This window comes from Ixodes scapularis, unplaced genomic scaffold (genome assembly GCF_016920785.2).
Source record: "Ixodes scapularis isolate PalLabHiFi unplaced genomic scaffold, ASM1692078v2 PGA_scaffold6__148_contigs__length_123643588, whole genome shotgun sequence".
Taxonomy (NCBI): Eukaryota; Metazoa; Arthropoda; class Arachnida; order Ixodida; family Ixodidae; genus Ixodes; species Ixodes scapularis.
Genome location: NW_024609881.1, coordinates 43146742 through 43166545, shown reverse-complemented (window position 1 = coordinate 43166545; position 19804 = coordinate 43146742). Strand labels below are relative to the sequence as shown.

Here is a 19804-nt window from a genome sequence, read left to right as displayed (position 1 = left end):
GCCAAGAAAATAGAGTTAATTGCAAGGCGCAAATTGAAAATATGGCTAGAAATAAAGGACAATACCAAAGTCTAAATTTGGTGTTGCTCAGGCGTGATAAAATATTTGTTTAAGATATCTGCGTGCGTGTAAATTCAGACATAACACTTACCATCTTGCAGAACACGCAACTCAAGTTTAAGGTATAAGTAAGGGAACAATAGAATTCTATTGGACACAGCCAGGACAGAGCTGTACAGTGGAATGTAATACGCGATTCAATATGAGTTACCTTTTAAACGGAAGAAATTATTGAAATTAGCAACTGGCAGGTGCACACAGAAAACAACAAGTAAGCTCATGGCTTTGTGGTGTTATATCAGATGATGAGTACGAAATAATTTGCCCAACATTGCTTTCAAATATTTTGTTGATAAATCTAGATTGTCTTATCACGATTAGTCAGACTAAACACCTCCTAGACTGGTGATGTAAAACACAATCACACTTATGCATGTTTAATGTCTAGGCAAAGTGTGTGAAATAAAAATGGTGATAGGCGTAAGGGGCAAAATAATTGCTTACTCTGTAAATGGATGGCAGTTTTACAACGTCTTGCTGAAACAACGTCCAATTATTTTTTCCAGGTGCCTGGAGCTTATATCCGAATTCACTCTCTCCGGAGACATCCAGGAAGTGGACAGTGATCTTGGCATCACCTTAAAAAAATAGTTTGTTTACTGTGATTGTTTCTTAAATAAGTGAAGTCACTTTTAAGCCGCATTCTAGTGCAAGAGTGGGAAGTTTAAAACTTCAAAATGCAAATCACTGACAGAAGGAGACGGATTTTGAGATACTTTGGACGGCGGACCTATCTCTGTCTTTCTGTTATTGTGAGCACGTTCATATCAGTTTGGTAAATTAACCGAAATAAAGATTATTTCAAGGACGGTATATGACTTTCATAGCATAAAATATTACAATTAATATTAATGTCTTCAAAGCTAGAAGGTGTTTGAAGCTGCCGAAAAGAAACACACTTGAAAATAAAGATTAAAATCCCTAGAATATCTCCTGATGTATCGCTGAAAGATTTAGCAAGACAAAGCTTTATTCCAACAGTTCTTTTTATACCTTTAAGCAAGTGCTCTTGAAAGGAATAATATTGCATTTTTGTCCGATTTTAATTGTAACATTTGGGTTAAATTCGTAGTAGGGAGTGTGAGCAGAATATAGTTTTGTAGGAAACAGACAGACACAATAATGCAATACAAATAATCACATATATCCTAACATGCTGGCAGAAATAGTTAACCACAACAAAGTTTTGCGATGCTTTATTTCTTCAAATTTGGCATGTGAGGTCAAATAAGCAAAAATGTTTTGTCCCAAGAAAATACCTGTTTTTGTTTATTTTATTTTTTTAATTTCAACACTGACATTTCAAAGTTGAAGATATAACCCTACATAAATTTTCCGAGGAGAAAGCAGTTTTTGCTTTTTCAAACATGACGTTCCACAGTTAAAGTAATAAACCACACGAAAATTCTGTTGTATCAAAGTAGTTTCGTAAGTACATTAGGCTACAGAAAATGTATTGTGTTTATCCATGCCTGTCCCTCCAAAAGTGGCTCCTTATCTCGGACAGTATACACGCATCTAACTAAAACGCCACATTTTGCAGCAGACAAATATAGAATATTGCGTCTGACAACCATCCTTGCTAAAGAAAAAAAAAGAAACATTTGTTTCTCCGAGAAATTTTAATGATGTCTTTATATTGGAATAAATTTGTTGCGCTAAACCTCTTTGCGATACATTGAATTACACCCTTGGATCCCAGCTTTCATTCTGGCGTCATATTTGACGTTGCGCTTTAAAGTGTTAGGTTACAGGTCTGCAGGCAAACTCACTTCCCTCATCCATATGGTAGAACATTCGGAAGCAAACATTGGGGCCATAGCTGAGAAGCTCGCTGTCCAAGACGCCTATTTGAACTTTGGCCAGATCCTGTGCGTCCAGGAGCAAGTAGTGGCCTGGAGAAAAAAGCAAAGTAAATATTTTGCAAAAATTCCGAAGGCCGTGCCCGAACACCAGTGCGCACCCTTGTCATCACAGCCTATACCACGTGGCACTGACGAGAGGAAGTTAAGAGGATGAAGTTTCCCTGCCCACATTTGCACCCGTCGGCCTTTATGTGCTCTATTGGTGACCTGGCGATGACTTGGGCATATCGACGCACGTGATGCCCGTCTCGACAAGTAATAAATAATCCCACCAGACGATCAATAATGTGTTTGTTGATATGTTGTGCTGTTGCAAGAAAGATGAGGTTGAAGAGAGCAACGAGGCGACGTTTCGAAAGGCCGCGGCAGCAGGAGATGCGTTTTCATAAAATGCTATCCTGGATATGACGGTTTAATTGGTAGATCGAAATGCAACTGCCATTTTTATTTCTGCTGGAACCACAACATTCGTGCAAGAGGAGATTGTTTTTAACTGTTCACGAGAGTTTTAGCCTATGACGGGTTGCTCTTAACACGTGATAGCCTTATGTACAGCCAGTTCTGGTAGTTGAAGTGCACACACTTCATGTGACGTAGCCCTAGACCAACTTTTCGTTTGGCGATAATGTAATTGTAGTTATATAAATGACATGTGATATAACTCTCAGCCGAATGACGGTCTTTTTATCCTTGTTGAGAGACTCACATTTTTATACCGTGTTGATTGATCATCAGCGCAGTATCTGCAGAAAAATTCGAGGATTTGGTTGGAATTGCTTTTTTGATATAAATTTGCATTTGTGTTGATAGAAAGATTTAGAGGATGTCGTTCTTGAATGCGTCTTTATTTGCCATTTTTAGGGCATTCTTGGCTAATTCTGCATATAAGCCCACTTTTGTTGCTACGCAAGGCATGCTACGTACTTCCCGGCAACGCCAATGAAAATGGGGCCATAACCAGTATAGAAACGATTTCCCATTTTAGAGTGAGGTAGCGTCCCATATTGTATAACTGGCAAGTCGAGCAGACATTGTAAAAAACACAGCACTTCGTGCATTGTTTTGTATTGCTCACGTGAGCTGCCCCAGCTTTCATTTCACACCAACAAACCTCGTAGAACCCGTCAGGAACGAGCCCCACTGCCCGTTATTACATGGCTTGATGCTAACTCTTTAGCCTTTTTAACGTATTTTATCTAGCCGCACCTAGCCTAGATACATTTGACGTCACGTTTTTAGTGTTTCTAGTAGACATCTCAGCCTCTCAGATTAAAAGTAAAAATTTAATTGCTTTGAAAAAACGATATATCGTGGTTTGTTATTTCTGGTATTCAGATTTTTTATGTGCTGAGGTAGGTTTCAAAATAAATCTTCGTCGAAAAAAAAAGTTGTGGGCCCAATATTTATGTTACACAGCAATTCTTGCGATTTTGGGGCGAAAACGAAAATGTACCTCTCTGGGATGGTGATGATAGCGTTTGTACTGAGTTTGCTGGACCTCAGAGCGCTCACTAGTTGGGTACAAACGCTTTCATCAACATCCCACACGGGTACAATTTCGGTTTGAACCTCAAACCGAAAGATTCCTGTTGTAACATAAATAATCGAGAAACAAATTTTTTTTTTCGACAAGCATTCACTTTAAGACGTGCATGTCCTAACCAGGGAGACATTTTTTTTTCTCCCAGGTTCAGTGTTTTTTTTTCTGTTTTTTTAGGTGGTAAATACACTTAAGTACATAAAGAAAATATTGTAACACTTGAAGAAACACGGAATTCTATAACTATTTTGCACCTGGGGAGGACACATCTGTCAAAAAATAAATCTCCAGATGAGAAAAGATGGCGCAATATTTACGCCTTGAGACACAGAAATAGGAGCGAAACCTAAACTAAAATTTGTTTTGAGGTAGATGTTTCGAAATAGAGTTTAATTATGTTTATACCTTACGCTAAATTTGTCTCCCAGTGTAAATATTAGGCTAAATTATTTTTATTTTCGGATAAAAGTTACTTTGTGACTTATTTGTACAGTCCACGAACTAAACGTGATCGTCTTGTCATGTTTCGGAAAATCAACAATTTCTCTCCTTTTCTTAAGAATTACTCTCAACCATCCTCTCACACCAATTTGCGTCAGGACCAAAACTTAAAAGTAGGTCATCGTTTTGCTAGAACTAATAAACATTGAAATTTTCTGTTTTCGCAAGCTATTATTGACTGCAATGATCTTCCTGAAACAATAGTACTCTAGACAAATCAAGCTCTATTAAGTGATGTTTGCAAGACACATTTCACTATATCTTATCGTTAATCAAAATATTTATTCAATATCACTTACTTTTTCTCATTTTACTGTATTGTTTTAACTTTTACTTGTAAATATGTGTCTTGTTCGTAACCAATTAACTCGTAAATATTCACTGTTAATTGCTGTACTAGGTCCCCATCATGTAGTATACTTCATTGAAGGGGCCTTAGCATTATCAAACTGCAGTTAGTGAATTTAGCCGAACTGAAATTCAAAGGTCCCTCTAAAGGAGCCGTGCAAGGATATTGGGTAGGTTTTTTTTTTTTTTTCACTTTACACGATCTTAAGGGGGCGCTAGTGGAACCCAGGTATAATCGGATGCAACGCCCCAGAGCAAAAAACTTTTTTTTTTTTGCCGCACAATTTTACGGATAAAACTGAACGTTTTTTTTTTTTTTTTTAGTCTCATTTACAAAACACGGTGAAGTTGTCGGGATTGCATTGCCAGCGCTATCAACAATACGATCCCCGGGATTTCGTCATGAAGCTTTGCGATTCCCGCGGTGCCAATATTTCACAAAATGGACACGAGCACTGCGTGAGCATTCGATTCGGGCACGCGACAATCAATACCTCGACATGCGTCCGGAAAAAAAGCTTATGAGCAATCGCTGCAATAACGGGAATATCCGAGCCGTAACCATGTGTGAAGCTCAGCGCGTGTTTGTGCTTGGCCAACCCCAACGCGTGCGTGGCTATGGTAAGCATTGCTGGCTTATGATCCGGTTCGAGGTCACGTGGTCTCTCATTCTGGCTGCGAACTGAGAGAGTGAACGCCGCTCTTGTTCCTCGAAATACTTCTGCAAGTCCCATCGGGTGGATGGAACATAACACTAACGCGTGTTCTCTAGGTTCTTTCCAAATGTTCAGGAATTAGTTTAGGTGGTATTTACTGAAAGTTAAAAAAAGAGTGATACATCATCCTTTTAAAGTAAAGGAGAACGGCGATAGGCTCCCATGCGTTGAAGGACTTGCCTTTTTCAGTCTTGAGAGTGTGATCAACCGAAGGGCCGCCAGCCGACATGGTCGGACCGCTGTTCCGGTACCAGCGCATTGTATTGCTGTTAGTTCCAAAGTTTCTCCAGTTGCAAAAGTCCTCCTCAAACTGGCAGCTTCCGGCAGGACAGCCGTAAGGGTCGATCACGACGTCGTCCACGGCAACGGCCGCGTCCGAATTACCAGATGTGGATCCCGTGAATACCGCCTAATGTCAAGTAAGGAATAAAAAAAAAGAAGTCAAAGTTGGGATTTTGAGGCAAATATAAGCATCTGGTAATAGAAAAATGCACGTGATGAACAACCCGAATTGCATGTGATGTTGCTTTGCTTTGTGGATGTTATTCCTTTTCATTGGTTCAGCTGAGCTCCTTGGGAAATTTAATTTTATGTCAATCTTCGCTTTGCCACGCAGCCTTGATTTTGGTTATATTCGTTAAGAGCATCGTACCGGCGTGCGGTCGTGTATCATTACCATGTGGTGCACGTTAAAGACTCCAGGCTAGCGGATGAACCGCACCGGCTACATTGCTCATTTAATGCTGGAAGACAAGGCGCCCGTTGAATCAAACTAAGTTCAGGCTGTATAAACAAGCCCACAATCAAGTTTGGCTATTTTACACCATAGAAAAAGCCTGCGCGTCTACTTACCCGCAAAACACTCAAGAAGACAATCTCTGCGGTTTACGAAATCAGCTTAGCAAATGATGAGACGGAACATCTGTTTATATCTAAATATCTGCGTTGATGCATTTCGCACTGCAAGCTGTTTGTATTGCGCGCGTAATGCCACAGCCCAGGCTTCATTTTGAGTTCTAAACAGATGTTCCCCCTCATCATTTGCTGAGCTGATTTCGTAGATCGCAGAAATAGGCTCTTTGAGTCTTTTGCGGGTGAGCGAGAATGGTTCCCTTGAACTCCCTATGAATGCAACTCTAATCTACGGTGCATGTATCTATGTCATGATTCAAGGCATGAAGTTCCAAGAGGAACCGGGAGGAACCCAAAATTTTTTTCTGCGGTTCCTGAAGTGAGTGTGAGTGTAGCTCTTTCCTCACCATGAGAGGCCCTTCGTATCCGAGCAGCTCGGCAGACCCCGGAAGCCACCTCCTTGCTCGAACCTGGGTCGCGCGAACGCTCCAGACTGTTTCCTCGTTGCGGAAGTTCGTCACACGGCTCACGTTCAGCGTCTCGGTCTCTCCGCCAGACACGTAGTGCCAGAACTTGACGCAGCGTCGGCTTGAGGACTCACCACCCCGGAGTTGCGGGCTAACCAGACGACCGTTGGAGCGTAGCAGCCGAGCGTAGTGCCCTGAGAGAGATGGCGTAAGCAAGTCCCACGACGATCAGAGACGTTTCCAAGTATACAGCTGGTATTCCACGCGATTCGGCCCGTGGCTTGAAACTTTTTTGGTGCACTTGACGAAGGCGAAACCAAACGAAAAAGTTTGTTTCTTGGTTGGAGCAAGCATACTTGTACGTAATCCGTTACAAATAACGAAATTACTTTTGGCACTCCATTTATCAGTCATTTTGAAGGGAATTATTACTTATATTAAAAAGCAATTTCCTTACTTTTTTACGTAGGGCAGGGATTGTAATCCGTTACATTTTTGTTTTCATTAGCGGATAAAAATTTGGGACCTTTGAAAATTAACAAAAAACGTTCGCAAAAAAAAAATATTTTATTTTCTGTAAGGGCAAGCTCTAGCGTAATCAAGCTGTCACCTGAAATGACAAAACGCAAGGTCTGGCATTTTTTAAAGGCTCTAAACACGTGCTTCATGTCACCTAAAACATCAACTAAAATCTTGTTTTTTAATTTTTTGCAGCAAATCGTATATCGTCAGCTTGCTTGCCCAGAACGAAGTGAGCAAGCAGGGACACAAAAGAGCGAGTTGCGGCAACAACGAGCTCTTTCATAACAATTGTGTCTTGTTTTTTACCCTAAGGCAGAAAGGTTGAAAGTAACGCCGCGAAAGTAACGGATTACTTTTTGAAATAACGGCCACTTACTTTTATGGAAGTGTAATTGTAACTGCAATTAGTTACATTTAGCCATGGGTAATTGTAAATGTAATTCCTTAGTTTTTAAAGTAAAGTGTAGAATCTGGGAGAAAGTCAGGCTATTTTTTTGTATTTTGTCCAAATAAGTAATTAAGATTAATTATTCAATCTTCGAAATATTAAATTTAGAGCAAACGTTTCGAAGAGAAAGATGTACAGTGTGCTTAGAAACGTCCAATTCAGTGTTTTGTATCAAGAAACCTCAAACACAATTTGTTTCTCCGAGCTTCAAAAAGAAAAGCCCGAATCAAAAAAAAAAAAAAAACACAAAAAACGCGAATCTGTTATTAGCACCCAGTCAACAGTGGTCTATTCAGCATGGAGGCCTAGTTTATTCAAGCCACGGCTGATAGCGCAGCAATACAAGGCGCACATGCGCAAGGTCACTCGTCTTTTCATAATTCGAAAATTTTTTTTTGAAGGCTTAAAAGAAAGTTATGAAGGTTCCGGGTAAAAAAAAAAAAAACACTGAATTTGATATTTCTGAGGACGCTCTACAACTTTCTCATTGAAACGTTTGCTCTAGGTTTAGTATTTAAATATAAATTAATTTATATTAACTAAATATTTAATTGGGCAAAAAAATAGCCTGACTAGCTCCAAACAACGAACAAAGTTATTCTTTTACTTTAGTCTTCCTAAAATGCACCCCATCTTTTTAAGTCTTGGCTCAAATTACGTGGAATACCCTGTATATGCGGCCTCTAGGCGCCGCCATCTTGCTGCCGGTATGGGTAGCTCGTCAGATATAGTCGAGCGTTGCCGAGGCGTATAACCATGGTCTTGGCAATGCCTGATTATCACACGATCACTTATCTCCATTATAGGGGGCTGAATGGCGCATTCAGCAAACAGGTATGAAGCCACCGGAAGTAAGCGGCTTGTTTCGGAAGTAAGCGCTTGGCAGGCTTCGTAACCCTTTGGAGTGCGGATTCGAAGAGCGTCGAGGGCGCTAGATTTTCGCTTGTCACCTCAAGAGATCTTTCTTGTTGCGCAGAAAGAGCGCATGCAGACCGGAGGAGTATCATGGGAAGCCATTCAATGCAAACAATTTGAGATTCTAGTTGATGAAGTGTCCATATGTTCCAAGCTCAAATCCCTCATTTTGGGGATTTATTTCGGAGAGTGATTATTAAAACCCACTCAAAGACAACGGAAAGTACGGACTGAAGCATCGACTGAATGCTCTAAGAAGCCCAGCAGACACCCGACTTCAGGGACAAGTATAAAACTTCTGGTGGCTTCACTTGCGCCCTGCCCGGAGAGCGGCTGTGCTCTGTCCAGCCCCCCATAATAGAGATAAGTGCACATGATCTACCCACACAGGCAGCAAGATGACGGCGCCCAGAGGGTGTATACTTGCAAACGTGCATGGCCTGTTTCGCCTTAAATATGAGCACAAACGAAACCACGATGCATGCTTTGGAGCCAACCAAGCGGCCTGAAAAGTGCATCGTCACGGCGCTCGTCATCTTTATGCGTGTGCTATTCCCGCCTAAACCATTCCTGCATACGTTCAATGTCCGATGATCTTGCACTTTTTTTTTTTTGCTTATGGTGCTGTCTGATTGGCTCCTGCCGGATTGGGGCGGCTGCTTTCGGACTGAATGTGGAGCAGAGAATAATAGGCTAGAAAGGTATTCGTCCTTTTGATAGGTTCACACTCCACGAAATCGTTTTTATTATTGGTCTATATCGCACTCTTTCGTTTTCCGGAGTTCAGAGCAGAAACGTTTTAGCGTTAAAGTAAGCTTTCGTGTAAATGGGGCTCCTAGATACACGCGGCATTTCTGGGAGAGATGTGCCAGTATACAAATATTTCGAAGTATAACTCGGGTTTCGTGCTTTTGTTTTGTATGCACCGATAAATATGTAAAAGTATACCCCGAGCCGTTTTGGTAAACTTCAAGAAACTGCTAAAAAATCCTCGAGTTGAACTCTTTGAATAGGAAAATGAAAAGAAAATCGGGTTTCACAGAAAGGTTTTTTTTTTACAGCAGAGCTGTTAAGGGCTAGGTTCCCCAGGATCGTGTCCGGTACCAAAGAAATTTCGACACAAACCTACACGAACCTCTGGACAGCTACCGTCATCTATAAGCGAGGGCGGAAACTAGACAACCAGTCTGGCTGCCACCGTCGCTCATAGATGGCGGCAACCTCTCCAGCTACCAAAAAAGAATGAATGTTGGGCGAGTTCGTGGGAATTCATCCTAGGAAAAAGCGCGAAAACAAACGAGAACGAAGAGGAAACACGCGGGACGAGCGCAGCGCACATCACGAGTGTTTCTTCTTCGTCCTCGTCTGTTTGACACTTTGTTTCCTACGCTCTTATCAGTCTCGGTTTGGACTCATGATGGGTCGGCCGCGTGCCCTTTCTTCCGGGGAAGAAGACCGTGTGCGGAAGGAGCGGCGACGTACACAGCAGCGTGAATTAAAGGGGCGATGCAATGATTTTCGTACTTTGCGCGAATGCCGCTTAGAATGGATCCGTCACGTTGATGACTTATGAAACACGCGTTCGTTCTTCACCCCACGCAATAGAAGTCCCAGAAAAAATTGAAGAGAAACGAGCAGCGTTCACCCCCTCAACTCGCAGCCAGAACAAACGGCCACGTGATCTGGAGCCGATTATAGGCCGCCAATGTTCATCATAGCCACGTGCTGGGGTTGGCGAAGCACAGGACACGAGCTGAGTTCCAGACATTGTTATGGCTCGGGTATTGTCGTCGTTGCAGCGATTGGACACGGGCCAGTACCCGAATGCTTCTGGAGCTAGTAATTATCACGACCCCCAAATCGAGTGCCCACGCATTGCTCGGGTCCAATCTATAAACCGCATTCAAATATCGTCATCGGGGTGTACTGCGCTCCCCACGTTACGTCATCAAATTTTGCAAAGGAGAAATTCAATGAGAATGATCGCTTTTGTCCTTGAAATTACACCGCAACAAAGGAGTTTCTTGGCCAGTGGCGTTCCCTGCGAGCATCCTTGAGCCCCACTAGTGCCAGTAAGCTCGTGTGAAGTGAAAAACATTCCAATTGAATATCGGTGCAAAGCTCCTTTAAAGCCCCTTGACAAAGGGCTTTTTTTGCAAGTACCGCGAACCATTGTTGTGGAACCGCGCGAGACAAGTGCCACGAGCGGGTGCTGCGTCGCCATTCGCTTCGAAGGGCCGCTCGAGACGCTGGTCTCGTGCACTCGAGCATTAGACGCTACTTGCACGACAAACGCAAACATATCGAGGGGCTTTAGCGCGAATAAGTCCGCAACCGCAGCGTGCGTCGAGCGCTTCAGATTCGTTTGCGAAGGAAGGGCAGATCGTTCGCCTGGAAAGCCATCGCCGAGAACAGAAGCTACAGCTCCGCTGCTCTTCCTTCCTCACCAAAGTAGAAAGGCTAAAAGTTCTTTTTTTCTTTTTTGCCTTTCCTTTCCTTTTTTTTTTTTGCGTTGACCCGGGGAACTCAGCCACCGCAGAAACTTTCAGGAGGCTGCTAATTTCGTCGGGACCGATACCTCTCGTCTATTTTTTTTTTTTTTTACTAGCACTGAGAGGTTTTTCGACTATTCGGGCCACCGGCATGTTCCCTGGAGGTTGGAAAATTTCACACCCCAGTCCGGCTTCCTTCAACGTAGACAGCGATATACGCCTAATTCTTGTGTCAAATCAAAAATTGACACCAAAAAGCGACAAAACTGTGACATAAAAAACCGGAAAAATATTCCGCAGTTAAAGAAAAATATTCAACGACGCAAATACGAAAATCCCATGATTATTGACTGTACAGATAGTAATGGTTAAACTTGAAAGCAGTTTGTGCTTAGTTTGCTCAAGTAAATAGTACTGTTACATTTATATTGTTGAATCATGTCCAATTCAACTCGACGCAACGAACCCATGGCCAAGAATCTCATATGAATATTTCTCTCTCTCACTCTCTCCCTCTCTCTCTCTCTATATATATATATATTTATCTGTCCTATGTCATCTACACAAAGTTTCTGTTATGAATAAAGTTTCTCTAAGGGGAATTTTCAAACTCATAATTTGTCAAAACTCATATGATGAACGTCAAACATGAGCTAAACATAGCAAGAGCTGGAATGGTTTATCTTCTGTGATGTATGTGTGCGCGAAAAGCGGCGGCATGGTAAAAATGCTACTACTTTTCACTCTTTGACATTCAGCTGAATTTCAGTGTGTATAGTACACATCTTATTTCAGACCCTTGGAGCTAGGTAAATTGGAATCCATTGATGACATGGATATAACAGATTAGAAACTCCTTGCTTATACACGCAAACGCTAAACACAGCAAATAATAGGGCTACGTACTCAAGAAATATAATTTCACAAATGAGTTAAGGATGTCTACTCTATACACTGAAATTCACCTTGATGTCAAAGAGTGAAAAGTAGTAGTATTTTTACCTTGCCGCCGCCTTTCGTACACATATACATAACAGAAGATAAACCATTCCAGCTCTTGCTATCTATAGCTCATATATGACGTTCATCATCTTGCGGCGGTTTCTAATTTCGTGAAGGATATAAACACCAAAGTACTGAAGAGCGATTCAGTGCTGCTGCATAGAGCTCATGTCTTTTATTAAGTGAGTGATGAGAACCTCATTTCTATATTTTAGTAAGGTGTATTGTTTAAAGATAAGTCAGAAACAAAAAAAAACTATAATCAAACGTCTTGATAACCGTAGCACAATTATGTCGCACTCAGTTGGCGATGAGTACCTCTAAAACAAAAACACGGTAAACACGAAAGTTGTAATAATCTAGAGAGATATTACAAATACTTCAGAGAGGGCGAAAATCAACTAAAAGGATATCTTGGATAAACGAGAAAAAAATATAAGAATGACTTTGACGGGGGTGACAAAGAGGATTCGAGCAGGCGCTTTAGATTTTATCATCATAACAAGCAATATCCTGACATTATGTTTAAGAAACTTGATGGATAACTTACCCGAAGCAGTCCCTGTAGTGTAATCAATTCTTGGTTGAATGCCACTTTGGCCACGTTTAATCTCCCAGTCGTGCAGGGTCCAGCCGCAGTTGTCGTTTTCAAAATCGCACACCGCTATGTCATAAAAAGGAATGTGACAGTCAAAGTAATTTATAACAAATGGTTGTTAGGATTACAACTAGTTTATTCAGGCAGAGGTCGAAAAAGTTTGAAAGAACGTCTGTGAACGCCTTAAACACTACTCAAGGCTGTATAAACAAAACTGCAAGCACCGAAGAAATAACAACTCTTGAAAAATCTCCAAAGTACTTTGCATTCCCTTTATAGCTACGAGCAAGTTTAAGTAACTGTATTTTCCTACCCGAAACATGCATATATACTTAAATTTGGAGTAAATCTGTGCTGGCATTTTACAATAAGGAAAAAAAAAATGCACACGCACATTTAACAAAAGAACTCCGATAAGTGGTTGACATTGGTAGATCAACTTGGTTAATGATTAGCAACATTTGCTTCTCTGTCTAAATTAGTGGAGGGGCTTTTTGTTTGATGAAACGTAGTGAATGGTTAGTTTATTAAAATTTTAAGTTTTGTTTGGTGCCGAGATATATTGATTAGTTTAAAGGATAGTTTAAATTGAATGTGCATGTATCAGTAACAGCTTGAAGTAATTTTATGTGCAGTGTGCAATGTAGTTACCACGCGGAATCGCCAGTTTTCACATAATTTAACTCTCAAGAAACTTTAAATTTTTAAAACCTAGTCTAGTTGATGTTCTTACTCATGTTTATTACTGTCAGTAATGAACTTGATGTTTATTACTGACCCGATTGTGTAATCTGTGAAAATGTGCTGATGCCCCGTTGCCTCTAACTGTGTCGCGCAGTGCACATATTTCACTTTGCTTATCTATTCTAATATAAAAAATATACCAGTTGTGTTTCCTTTAGGTATTTCGTACATAAACTTAACCACACACTGTACGTGTCGTTAAAATTCTAAGCTAGGTATCAGAAATAATTAAGCTTCATCCTAACCATAGAAGGAACAATTGATCCTTGCTCTTCCCAGAATAGGGTAATTCATATGAAAAAAACACAAAAAACAGAATTCCAAAGGAATATTTGTATAGGAGTATAGACAGTTTAAAAATAAAAATGTAAAGCGCCTTCAAGAGCTTTGGTTTCACCGGGTATCCAGAATGAGAAAAAAATTCACCAGATATTTAATCAACAACATACGTTTCTTGTCATCATATCAGAGATGCTTTCATTGTGGATACAGATGCCAGAGGTACGGGGAATGGAAATCGATTTGGTTAACCAAGTAATCTATATTACAACTATGGTGATCAGAATTCGCCGAGCCGCGAATCACACTGCTGAACTCCTAAGTACTAAGGCAAAACTAAATAAAAGGTAAACTTTTGATTTTGAAATCTTACTAAAAATATAATTTAAGTGTACAATCATGTTGAATAAAAGTATGAAATTCGTAGCAATTTTGTGTACTGATTTTAAAGAAGGAATGATAAATTTCTAGAAACAAAATATCTTAAGTAAAATTCGGTACTGCATTAGCAAATTAAGCGACAGCGATTAAACCTACTTTTGCTCTTGCACCACATGCTGGTCACTTTGATCTGATCCACTGCTATGACAGCCGGGGTGGATCCGTGCAGCACAGCCTCCAGCACAAACTGGAACAAATGCGCCAATTTCAAGCTCTTACCCTTTCGGTCACTCTCAACAATACTCGCAAATTCGATCATGCAAAAAAAAGACAGTTGTATCTAAAAGACGTGTCTATTCATCGAAGATGTGAATACAAAAATAGCAAGCAACAAAAGCAGTCGCATATGAAAGACGTGTATATTCAGCGAAGATGTGAATACAAAAATCAGCAAGCGACCCTTATGTCCCAAGTCGTATAATGTATGTGCCGAGAAACTGAGGGGAAGGGAGGATCAGAACGCCGAGCTCTGATTGGACTGATTAGAGGGTAGACCTAAAGCTAGCTGCCTTTCTCTCCACTGCGCTCGTCGAACACGTTAAAACGCGGATCGCCGGCTTCCGCCGTTTGGCTCTGGCATTCCAACGCGTTCGACGAGTGGAGTGGAGACAAAGGCAGCTTGTCTTAGGCCTACCCACTAATCAGACCAATCAGAAGTCAGAGTTGTGACGTTCCCGCAAGCTCTTGTTTTACCGTCTTCTTCTGCTTCTCGCTGTATCGAATTTATTAAAGGGCTTCGTATGCTTTAGGAACGAACGCTTAATTTTGTTTAGAATACATCACACAGTCGTTCCGAGGAGTGCCGAAGGATATATTTTTCGATACATTTTTCGCGCTAAGTTATGCGAGAAAATCGACATGACGTAACGTCATGGTATCACGTGGAACAAACTACTGATACCATGACGTCTCCCCACGTGACTACGTCACATGACATATGAACGCCCGGTGACGTGACGTAAATTTCCCCACCGAATATAGAGGGGAGATTGATGTGACGTGGCCTGACGTCACAATTACAAGTCATAGTGTCACCTGACACCACGACGTCATGCGACGTGACGTGACGTGACATGGTCACGGAACGTGACGTCACGGTATTAGCCCTTGGCGTCACTTAAAGCCGTGACGTCGATTTCCCCCTTAAATGTAGCGAAGAAATTCACGTCAGCCGTCTCCAAGGTGGACAAAGTCCCGATAAAATATAAATTAAACATATTTATTTGACTTAAATTAGATTTATTTTATTTAAATAAAACTAGTTTGATTTAATCATTGCAGATGGCATACATGAGTATTCATCATTAGATAACTTTTTAAGCATAGAAGACTGATCAGTCCATCTGTGCCATCACTGAAATCCATGAGAAAAAATGGTTTATTGAAATTTTTACTTTCTAAGGTATTGTTTAATTAACACCATATCATCATGTTAACTTAGCCATACAAAATTGGCTTACTTCTTTATTTGTTAGAAATATTTATTAGATTAATCGCGTTTTTATTTGTTTCCAATATGCCTTTACTTTTTACGTTTTCTACTCTTTAGCATTCTGATTTCCTTGTAACAGAGTATTACGTAACTGTCCAGAGATGTGGAAAGTAGGAAGAAATTTCGCATGATTTTCTCAAAAAAGCGCAGGTTTTTGTTCGAGGACAGCCTTGTATAAAAGTCTCTTGCTTCATGATCCTTTGATTAAAATACAAATCAAATACACATACAATGCGTCAAATGATAATCAAACGCCGAATATGCCCTGATTTAGTTGTTTTTCCGCAAAGATACTATTTAGATCATCAGTTTAAAACTGATGTGATTGAGAAAACGACTTACATCATGCTTTAAACCCTGATTTAAAGCATATTCATTTTTATTTTCCACCCTAGCTATCGGTGACCGGGTCTAGGAGAACTAGTCACAAGCCCAATCCTTACACGCTAAGTGGTCATAGGTGAAGTCGTCGGGTTGGCTAACTTGTCACAGGCCACGGCGTGCGATGAATTCTTGTCATCCAAGAGTACTTGTCACACGAATCACTCGTTGTAGCCCTTAATATTTTATACGTGACGCCTGACATTTTTTTCTAAAAAATCGATTTACTTCGGTTTTTGTAAGTTGTTCAGTTAATATCCGAAACCGTGATTTACTATCTACAATTTGATTTACAAACACAATAATAACAAAAACATACATTCCCCGAAAATCTTGCGTTGACTTGAATTAGAGCAGAAAATAAATGCAAATACTGGTGATTATGCATTCATTTGTATACTGCGAGAGAGAGCCAACAGGCTAGGCGCGGAGCTTCGGCAAAAAACTTGATATATATGTCCTCGCCCAACGAGCGTCTTTTAAACTTTCATTGCACAAGGAACAGCGCGTAGGTATTTGTAATGTGTTAGAATTAGTGCCCTGGTACATGCGCTAACCTTGGACTGATTTGGAGGGCACCTATTCGAAGTGTACAAAGGTGAAATTGGATCGCGCAACAGCCCCACTGGCTGTGGAAACTGGTTAGTAAACACATTTTGCAATCGCTTACAGATGGCGGTGGAGTAGATATTTCGAGAGGTATGGCGATATGACTCATAGCAACGGAGGCAGCACTGGATTGGCTGGGTATGGAGAGTGACGCCGTGACGTAACTCCCCTTCGTCCCCCTTCGTCAATTTCGGTGCCGCACCGTGGGGGACGGCAGAGGACCCCGGGGCCTGTGTTAACCCACCCCGGCCCCGCGTTCAGGCCGCTTCGCGGCGACATTCTACGGATGGTTTATTACAAAACATTGTCACGAATTAACACACCATGGATCCCCCGTACACTCCGCCTAGCGGCGCCCCGCCGGCGGCCGAAGAACGCACTAGTCCCGTTGTCCCCCACTGCACCTCGGTTGTTTGTTTTAACGTCACGACGTCGCTTTCAATAATCAGCCAATCCTGTGCAGCCGCCGTTGCTAGGCGTCCTATCGCTTAACACCTCGAAATGAGCGACCAGGGTGCGGGTGTGTGCATTGGACGCCCTTGGAAGCTGCTGCCGCGGGCTGCGGAAACCCGTTCACGTTCACGAGTGGTGGTTCCGCTCTTCAGCCTGCCACGCCGTCTTTGACTCACAGCCGTCTTACAATGTCACCAGGCCCTAACCGCACGGCGTCAAAGGCCCTGTATGCACAAATATGCACAGCAACAAGATTTCTTGGTCTATTTCTGCGCATCATCCGCACGTCCTTTATGCACACGCTCAGTGCCCTGATCTGCTTGAACCAGGGAGAAGAGGGTTGTCGGGAAAGTTTGGCCGACGGAAAAGTTCCGAGAGGCTGCATTCACCATCCTTTGTTATATATAACCCATGCGGTGAATGCTAACGCATTTCTTCGAGAATCAGTGTGCGGCATCAGTTTTTCTGAAAAATAAGGGCCTATTACATCAGCGGGGTTCAGAACAAGCATGAGGCATTTAAAGGCTGGTAAACCAAAAACCAAATGTTTTTTTTTTTTTTTTTTTTTTTTTTTTTTTTTTTTTTTTTACTTAAGCGGATTCCAGAAATGTATCAAAATTGTATGATAAGGTTTTTGCGACATTCCGGAGTATGCTTATTCCGAGAACGGTTCGCAATACCTGGAAAAAAGGGGCATCAAGTTGAATTCGATGGGCAAGGTCGCTTTGTTATCTTTAGTTAAAAAAAAATGAAAGCCGTTTACAACTCCCTGTAACGCCAAACTAGAGCACAGCCCTTGAGGAGGAGGAGGGAGGGGTACTGAGGGGAGGGTATAACCCCTCCTCCCTCCTCCTCACCTCCTCATCCTGCCTGTCACTCCTCAATCCTAGCGGTGTCGGCGTCGCCGTCGGCGTAACCGTGAGGTCACGTGACCCTCGTGACCTCACGGGGGTCACGTGACATCACGGGGGTCACCTCAAGGGGGTCATGTGACCCCCCTGAGGTCACGAGACCCCTTCGGGACTTCCCTCAACGTGTTCTGAGGACCCCCCTGAGGTCATGTGACCCCGCGAGGACATTTGGGCACAACGCCGAAGCATCACCATGCCGAAACGTCGGCGCGGTGATACCAACGGCGACGCCGCTCAAGCTGGAAACGGGCGCCTAACAGCTGCGCTCTAAAAAAACAAGAAAAAAACGAACAAAGTCAAACATAGGGTTGTTTTTGCGGTGCATCGCTGCAGACTACGTCGAAACGCGATGGAATGTCAAAATTTTGCCTATGAAAGCCATTTGTTGCTAATTTAACTGTGACGAACGACTCTGCCTGTGGCAGAACGAGCCCTCCATGCTCGTGTGTCCCCAGCCAAGCACTGTTCTCTTGCAGGGCGACGTGAGGACGACTGTGAGGAGTTGGGAAAACTGCCGGAAAACTTCCAGCTAGCATGTGTCTTCTATCATAGTGTATCGATGCGTGGATGATGATATTGGTTGTATCCCTTGTATAGGGTGGTCGATTGCGCCACTTTCCCTAGAGACATTTACACCGCTTCCCTTTAAGCTTTAATATAAATTACGTATTTCGATAAATCATCTACTTCATCCTTTTGTGCATTGTCAGGCTTCGATCTCCAGTCCCTTTCCACCAATATTCCAACGTACTTTCTTGTTATTATAATATTTTTTCTTCCGTTCTTTCTTCCTCGCCAGCAAAATCCAGCGCTCAGGCAAATCCGTTAACCATTTATGGAGGGCAAATGCAGCCCCGTGCACCTCGAAACCAAGTCTAATCGTGTGTCGTTCGCACAATGGCATACGTCACATGAATGTATATCTCTTGAAACTTTGCTCTATGTGTCTTTGTCCTTCACATTTCACTCCAATTCTCGCCTCAAACAGCAAAGAGCTTTCCTACGAATAATAAACACTTTTTTGATTTCCTATGTTTTTTACTTGTCCATTGGTAAAGTTGATTTTTCTTGCATTCTTTCCTTCCCAAAATTTGTTTTGCTTATTTTCATCTTGTTTACTGGAACACTGCACTCAGCGACATATACTTATTAAAAAAAAACACTCAAAAACAAGGAAACAAGTAGACGAAACGACAAGTAAACGACGTGCACACTTTCCTTCTGCAATAAAGGAAACAAAACAAATACATCTAAACGACTTTTTTATGCGCTGGCGTACCTTAGTAGAGTGGTCTCCTTTAGCCCGGATATGAGTATGACTGCCCTTAACGGCCACATTACTGACGGACTCGAGAAATGTAATCGATTGCTTTTGAGTAGTTATCTCTACATACATAATCAATTTCAGAACAGCATTTTCTTGTAGGTGTGTACCAAAGTTCGTGGTAGATTGGCGCAAACATAACGGATACATCACCATCAAAGCTTCAAGTTTATGATTCGTTATTTTTAAACTCCCCTAAACGCAGTCATGCCAATTACCATACGCCCTAAGCGCATTTCTAAGTCGGATGCAAATATAATTTCTTGGTAACACAAAAAAGAAATGAAAGCCGCTTACAACTCCCTGTAACGCCGAATTGGAGCGCAGCTCTTGAGGAGGAGGAGGAAAGGGAACTGGGGGGGGTTAAACTAACCAGGGGGGGGGGGTCACGTGACCTTGGGGGTCACGTGACCCCCAATGCCGATGATGTCATCACTGACGTCACTGATGACGTCATCAGTGACGATGACGATGCGGGTACCGATGACGTCATTAGTGACGTCACTGATGACTTCACCAGTGATGATGACGATGACGATGCGATTGTCGGTGACGTCATCAGTGACGTCGCTGATGACGTCATCAGTGATGATGACGATGACGATGTGGATGCCGGTGACGACATCAGTGACGTCACTCATGACGTCATCAGTGATGATGACGATGACGATGACGATGCGGATGTCGGTAACGTCATCAGTGATGATGACGATGACGATGCCGATGCCGGTGACGTCATCAGTGATGATGACGATGACGATGTGGATGCCGGTGACGTCATCAG

General features: G+C 42.1%; 1 protein-coding gene across 1 annotated transcript in view; it reads right to left on the bottom strand.

The window, feature by feature from the left end:
* LOC8033073 (apical endosomal glycoprotein) overlaps positions 1 to 19804 on the bottom strand; it is a 142165-nt gene that overhangs the window by 19070 nt on the left and 103291 nt on the right. Inside the window, exons 29-34 of the mRNA XM_040210497.1 lie at positions 13947 to 14037; positions 12339 to 12452; positions 6350 to 6603; positions 5271 to 5499; positions 1893 to 2015; positions 565 to 698 (exon numbers count right to left, since the gene is read on the bottom strand). Of these exons, the coding sequence (XP_040066431.1) occupies positions 565 to 698; positions 1893 to 2015; positions 5271 to 5499; positions 6350 to 6603; positions 12339 to 12452; positions 13947 to 14037 (945 nt within the window). The remainder of the gene's footprint in view (positions 1 to 564; positions 699 to 1892; positions 2016 to 5270; positions 5500 to 6349; positions 6604 to 12338; positions 12453 to 13946; positions 14038 to 19804) is intronic.